The following is a 7,573-nucleotide window of genomic DNA, read 5'->3' as shown; positions in this document are numbered from 1 at the left end:
TAAAAAATAACTCACAGAGCAATACAAATCCTTGGAATTTCTATGCACAGAGGTCTAAACAAACATTTCCACCAAATGATGGAGAATAGCCATTTGAAACCCTGTAAAATGAAGATACACACAACTAGAGTAGTTTATTATGAACTAATCCTTTAAAAACAAGTAGATCCTACAGAAGAATATTGTTCAAATGGAATGTTTAAAAATAACATTTATTAATAAATATCTTATAAAATTCTAAATTAATAGATTCCTGTTCAAATTTTGCTTTGGTCCTTGAATTCCACTGTATACACACATACATACATATATATTTTCTTAGATGGTTTTTTATTAACCAGAAAGAAGCACATTCTATCCTAACTGGATGGCTAGGTTTATAGCAGTTACAGATGCTTAAAACCCCCCAGCCAAAGGCTGGTCTTTTATGGCAGCTGGTTGATTTTAATGACAAGCTCAACTAACACACGACAATTTTCCGAACTAACAGACCACAGCCACCTGCACATTCACCACGGATGCCCCTCTATTCGGAACACGCACTGCATTTGATTTCATGGGACTGACAGGCTCCAAAGAGCAACTGCTCCAAGTAAGTCACCCTAATGATAAGAAGGCATGCAGTGACAGTACACAAATTGCTCGTCCCCACGGGCCGTGTTAAGACTGTGACCGGCAAACACTGATGTGGAGATAGGAGAGGGCTGAGGGGAAGGGTAAAGGGAAAACATCCGACCTCACGCCAGGCGTTAAAACGAGTCCATTCATGTACAGGGAGGATTTTTCACTCTACCTGTCCTGGCATATGTTGAGAAATGTCTTAGGGAGAAACAATTAAGATGGGAATGCCTCAGTGTAGGTAAGGACTGACCTGGTAGAAACGCTATCAGGTGTTCCTATCTTGGCTGCTAATTCCTGTCACAGGAGGCAGGGGAGGCGCTGTGGAAGTTTCCAGGCAGGTTGGCAGTGACTTCAGAAGCAGATCCTGCTGATAAAAACCCACCTGTGAACGAGGAGAGGCAGTGCTGCGCTGCAGGCCCTCCCTCCTCAGGATGGGTGTTCTGAAGGTCATTGCAACTGATCTGTGACCATATGGATGGATGACCCAGTTGCTGGGTGGGAGAGAAGAACGGGGCAGAATGTTTCCCCAGATTGGCAACAAGTGTGGGACAAGAAGGAGAGATTTTTCAGGCAGACCGATTATTCTACGGTCTGGTGAAAGCTAGGCCTTCAAGTGAAATACTTAATATTGATAAGTCGAGTGTTGGATTTGACCAATGAGCCTTTCTGTTCAGGATTTCAAGAAGCTCTGACAACGTGCTGGCATCCTCCATTTACTGTATTTCCACACTGCTAATGAACATACCTAAAGGCCCTGAGTATAATAAGAAGATAGTTTATTCTAATTATACGTTGAGGCCCGTTTGCTCACCTGTGTGTGGTGGTTTGCCTTCTTAGCATAAAAAAACAGACATAATTGAGCTATACATAATGCACGTCAGTCAAACCGTCAAGCTGCTGAATTAAGAAAACTCAGGCAAGTTCTTAACTGCAGAGGCTTTCGGTTTAACAACTAAATATTTCAGTTAAGAGGTGGAACAGAAGTAAAGTAAACCATAATTTTAGTGACAGCCCACTCCTTGGACATTCTGGTATCACCAGTGGATTTTTTAAAAATCCATTTCATTAAGTGCTATGCATGCAGTAAAGAAAGAAAATATTTTTCACTTAAAGCAAAACAAAAATAAAAAAAAAAATTAAAAATTTAAAAACCCAAACAAATATTTCAATGAGCTCTTTCTCCTTTTTAGGGGGACACATAAATGGTCCTAGGAAGGAGTTTAGAAAAAATTATTTTTGATTTCAAAATAGAGACAAGAATGTTAACTGCTTTTTTAGCTAAATCTTAAACTTCTTAGGAAGCCAGTTAGGTTAAACCATTCAGCTATTACAGCTGGGATTCAAAACAAAACAAAACAACTGAATTCAGTATTTAAAATACTTAAACATGATATGTTTGTCTAAAATATAATAGAAAATCCTTTTCTTGTTTGCATTTTTTTCTTTTTTCTCTTTTTGTTTTTTTTTTTTTTTGCTTTTGCTTTTGTTTTGATTTTTTTAGATCATATATCCAAGTTATGAGTTTCCCTGGAAACTCAAAACTTTCTTTTTGAAAGCACTGCATACATGAAAAGATTGTTGATAAATACTGATTTAAAAAGTAAGTTATTAGATAAAACTGAAACTAGTTATAAAAACCATGCTTCATGACCCTTATATTTTCTTTTTTTCTCCAAAATAGATTCTTACACTATACTGAGAGAAAAAAAAAAACCACATCCTTCCCTTTTCCGAACTCTTATAAAAGCTACACCTTTTGTAAAATACTATTTTTTTATATCCCATTATCTCTCTCTCTCTCTCTCTCTCTCTCTCTCTCTCTCTCTCTCTCACACACACACACACACACACACACACACACACACACCACTCATGTTTAGAGGTCAAGCTTTCAAATGGAGATGAAACACCAGCACCTGCCTAGACCACTAGAGAAGAACATTAGCCCCAGTTATTTGTGAGATGTGATATTAAAACAGCACAGTAGAATGGCTTGTTTCAAGGAGGCACAACTGTGGTTCGGACTATCTGCTTTCTATAATGGGCAAGTCCAGGAAAGTTGCTGAAAGTATAAATCAGAATTATTCAGAAGAGTGGAGTAGCCATATCCAGGGGATACTTTGAGCAGCCAGAGTGCTTTAAATGCTGTGGGAGGGCTGAAAGCACCTCCGTGGAAACATTAGGTTTTCTTTCTCTCTCTATTGCTCCAGTAGTTCGTCTACTTTCACCCACCAGAACAGCAAAGACGGTTCCATTGCTTAAGAAAAAAATAATAATATATCTTAGGCTATTAGCAGCTAATGATTGAACAATGTAATCTGTGTAGTGAATAGAGCCCTTCTGAATTATTATATAGTACATGGATTTTCAACATTATAGACAGGCCATATAAAACCAGTTGTAATTCGAGGGTATGATATTCTAGCCCTGCATCATAATTTGGACTTTCACAATTGAGGCTTCTAAAGCTCCCTTCCCTAGTGTCTCCACAGCTGGCATTCAGCAGTGCTTCACCTACAGCTAAGCCACCTTTTATTGGCTCTGATTATTAAAAACATTAAACCAGGCACATTAAACATCTCCCAGTTACTATTTTGTAAAAAGCAAGAGTTGAATGGGTCAGGGGCAAGGGAAGCCATGGCTAGGTCCACATTAGCTTTTTTTTTTTTCCTTTAAACATTATTTTCTTCTTTACATGCAATGTTAAAGGGGAAAAAATAAATCAGAAGGAAGTAAAAATAAAGAGTCAATAGGGAGCCCAGGTAAAAGTGGAAATGGAAAGGAAAATTGGGCATTCAAGGAAGTGGACCAAGAGTAGAAGGAGAGGTGGTGAGATGCTTGCTGATTTTATTTGGACATCAATGGAGCTTATACTTTTTTTATAGTAAGAGAAACAGGGTTGTGGAAAGGGCTCTCCATTTATCTGGGATTCTGGTGACATCATGGCGCCAACTCAACATAAGCTACGACATCATCAGACTTCTCCCCCAGTTGCCTTGCAGTCTGTATACTGGACATCTAGGTACGCCTCATTTTGGCTAAAAGCTGTGGTTTAACAAGATTCAACGTTTCAGGCAAAGGGTTGGACTGATAAGAATGAAACCATGACTATATACAGAAAGAGTTCAGTTTATAAACAAGTAACTGGTACCAGAAAATTGGAGAAAAGCACCAAAGCATTTCCCAAGCTGATAGATTATTAATTGCATAACTCCCTTTTTTGCTTATATAACTAAGTATAAAAGACAACATTTCCATAATAACTATAAAAATGAAAGCCAGTCTTTGAAGGGCTGAGGAGTCTTCCAGGTCTGAGTTAATTCTAAAAATGCCCTTAAAACAAAGGACGCAGGATATGCGACAGCTCTCCTTGGAGGCAAGGTCTGACCCTCGGATTTTAGAGAATCGGATTCAGGTCTGTTCTGTGAGTGGTGAGCTGACTGAGGGTGGAGCTTCCTACCACCTCGCTGACGGCCGAGGAAGTGGTGATGGTGTTATGCTGGATGACCTGCTGCTGAGAGCACGTGGGGACGGGGCTTGCAGGAGGGCTACTCTCTGGACCTAGGAAAAAGCACACACACACACACACACCAATATAGCTCTTTCCTGGGTGGACTTGGAGACTACTCAAAAAATACTGCTAGATGCTTGCTAGAAATAGGAGCGTTTCACACATTTTCTCCTGGAGGTTAATTTCAAAACTTTATTTTAAAGTCACAAAGCTATGCCTTCCCAGTTTATAGCTACAAGCAAAGCCATGCTTTCTAGATCAGCAACATGAGTTGACGTGTTTGAGTCGTGGCATGTGAAGTCCCCATCTTGTCTTTTCAAAGAGCCATCCATATATCAAATGTGGAAAAATACTCACATGTGGTGGGAGAATCTGTGTTGCTCAATCTAAAAAATTATTTGAAAAGAAATTGACCTTCAGCCATGAATCCCCGCTTCTTCCGCCATCCCCTACTCAATTAGCATTGAACCTATTGACATTCCAGGTGCAGATATTGGGATCTAGAAAAACAGATCCACTTTACATATTGGTAAACTGAGACAAGGTCACTAGCTTTTCAGCCCGGTGAATAACATGTAGCATATCCTGAGACATTGGACATAATTCACCCAAAGCCTGTTTCCCAGCCCATAAAAGACTGCTAGCCCACCAGTAATTGGGCTCCTACTGGCTGCAGAATTGGAATTTGGTGGGATTTTACAACGTGAAATGCCAGGGAACGTCTAGCCAGAAATTATTAGGAGGTGGCGGGCATGGTGATAAATGGGGTCAGAAAAGAAGGGTTCCCTCTGGTGCAGTAGTCTGGCAGCCACTCAAGAATTCTAGCATGATATCCACCTGGGTGTGCAGTCTATGCTTTACTTTTGTTCTTTCAATAAATCCAATGAGAAATTGGTGGCAAAAAACTGGACACTAAAAAAAGCAAAAAAGTCAATGACTTACTTAGATATCCTTGTGATTCTTTCTGCATGGCTGTTATGGGGCAGTCTTTATGCGTTAACAACAGCTGTTTCAGCTGTGCCACCTCGTTTTTCAACATGGACACTTCATTCTGGAAAGAGATGGATCCAAGTCATGTTAAGAAGACCAGAGAATACAAACCCAAGGCCCCGTGCACTTTCAACAATGTAACTGGCACACTTCTTTTCTGTTATGTCTGAATGACATTACTAATATTATTTAACAGGATTCACCTGAAAATTTGTAGCTTGCCTTTGATTTGGCCCTCAGGTTTACCAGGGGCTTTCTGAAGAGACTAGGTTTTAACTCAAGAGCTTAATCCTATTAAAAGTTACTTAGGTGGGACCCTCCATTCTACACTGATTGGGTGACTCTAGGCAGGTAACATAACCCAGCTAAGCTCCAGCAACCTTGGATGGGAATGACAATAGTACAAAGTTCTTTGAGTTGTCGTGAGGATTAAATGACGTAATAGACGCAAAGCATGCAGAACAATGCCTAGCACAAACTAAGCACTCAATAAAGTTAGCTCTCATAATAATTCTCTTCACGCTGTCTTTTTTTTTTTTTTTTTTTTAAAGATTTCTTTTTTTTTGACATGGACCATGTTTTTTCAAAGTCTTTACTGAAATTTGTTACAATACTGCTTCTGTTTTATATTTTGGTTTTTTGGCTGCGAGGCATGTGGGATCTTAGCTCCCCGACCAGGGATCGAACCCACACCCCCTGCACTGGAAGGCAAAGTCTTAACCACTGGACCGCCAGGGAAGTCCCCATGCTATCTTACAGCCTCAGGTTTGACACTGATCACGAACAGAAGGTGAACGTGAGGCACTGGGAGGAACTGTGTGGCAGGATGAGTGGCTTCAAACTGAAATGCCCTCAGAATAAGCCGATTTCCCAAAAGAAGTTCTTCATGGGCTACAGTTCAACAGAGCACGTCCTTCTGCCTGATGCCACTTAGGAGGACGCATGGAAGCATATGGAGCAAATGTTGGTCCTCTACTGGTGGGATCAGGTCAGCCCAGGGAGGCCAAGGGCAATAGAGTTTAGGGCCATGATTGAGTTAATTTGATTGGTTCATTAACTAATTTGGCTAATTTCAGTCTATAAACTTTTTCCCTCCTCAATATCAGGGTGTTGTGGATTTACTTAGATAAGTGCCACAAATCTCCACTTTATGTAGTAATTCACAAAGATAGGTTCATAGTTTGTGGAATAATGTACTTGGCACCATCGTCTACAGGTACAGTTGACCCTTCAACAACACGGGTCTGAACTGTGCGGGTCCACTTCTATGCAGATTTTTTCAATAGATAACAATACTGCATGATTAGCAGTTGACTGAATCTGAGGATGCGGAACCACGGATACAGAGGGGCTGACGATGGGATTTGAGCCCAAGCGGATTACGGGATCTGAGGCCAGTCTTGGAACCAATCCCCGCTGATATTGAGGGACAACTGTATAAATGTAGAACAGATGGTTCCAAGGTGCTGCCCCTTGACAAAAGTAAACTGTAAACGTAGCACTACCTCAAATAAGCCATTTTACAGTTGTGATAAATAATACCCTCTCTCTGGCCAGTGTTCATTTGTGGCTGCCACGCAATTCTACTCCACATGGAGGAGACGTTTCAAAAGCATGCACACAGAAAAAGGTGTTTTAACATTTCTGTCATTAAGTTGTATCTACACTTTCAGTATGAACTTGGCTTTTCAGGCATGTATTTATCACCTAGAAAAGTAAGTTTGGGATTCTGAAGTTAATTAAAAAAATTATTTTGGAAAATTGTTTCAAAGAATACCTCCTAATTCCAAATTCATTGGCAAAATACATTATAAGCAATCAAATGTTGAGTAGCATGAACAAAAAAATAATAAAAATCTCATCTACAAGGCTTTTATGCCTATCTGACGAAAGGGGGGAGGGATAAGTTAGGAGATTGGGATTGACATATACGCACTACTATATATGAAATAGATAACTAATAAGGACCTACTGTATAGCACAGGGAACTCTACTCAATATTCTGAAATAACCTATATGGGAAAAGAATCTAATAAAGAATGGGTATGTGTATATGTATAACTGATTCACTTTGCTGTACACCTGAAACTAACACAACATTGTAAATCAACTATACTCCAATAAAAAATTTTTAAAACTGCCTGAGAAATTAGCACTAATGATGAATAAATCACTTAATTTTACAGGAAAATTGCTCTTAAATTTGAGAACATTCAGGAAGGTGAATTGCACCTCCCACGTCCAAATGAGTGTAGTGTGGTTGATAAGGGGCCCTATCAAAGCTGAAAGTGACCCTTGTCAATTTGGGGGTCAATGGGACAAGTTTATTTATAGGACAATTTCTTTTAGCCTTAAACACTATTTTTTTTCTCTAATTTTATGCCCATTTAAATTCAGATAGCCATCCTTCCTTTTCCCAGCTCCCCCTCTGCTTAAAATAGCCTGTGTAAA

At 39.7% G+C, this 7,573-nt stretch overlaps 1 protein-coding gene across 7 annotated transcripts in view; it reads right to left on the bottom strand.

The window, feature by feature from the left end:
- Window positions 1-2,187: 2,187 nt before the first annotated feature.
- Window positions 2,188-7,573, bottom strand: part of CREB5 (cAMP responsive element binding protein 5) — a 404,455-nt gene continuing 399,069 nt past the window's right edge. For 6 of the 7 annotated variants that reach the window (XM_068549214.1, XM_068549219.1, XM_068549213.1 and 3 more), the window contains 2 exons: window positions 5,075-5,183; window positions 2,188-4,182 (listed from right to left, as the gene is read on the bottom strand). In XM_068549214.1, coding sequence (XP_068405315.1) covers window positions 4,019-4,182; window positions 5,075-5,183 — 273 coding nt within the window. In that variant the 3' untranslated portion in view covers window positions 2,188-4,018. Of the gene's footprint in view, window positions 4,183-4,489; window positions 4,519-5,074; window positions 5,184-7,573 lie in introns of all 7 variants that reach the window. The other variant, XM_068549217.1, reaches the window with a different exon arrangement.

Source organism: Eschrichtius robustus, chromosome 8, assembly GCF_028021215.1.
Source record: "Eschrichtius robustus isolate mEscRob2 chromosome 8, mEscRob2.pri, whole genome shotgun sequence".
NCBI lineage: Eukaryota > Metazoa > Chordata > Mammalia > Artiodactyla > Eschrichtiidae > Eschrichtius > Eschrichtius robustus.
The sequence above is the reverse complement of the archived record's forward strand: the minus strand, read 5'-3'. Positions and strand labels throughout refer to the sequence as shown.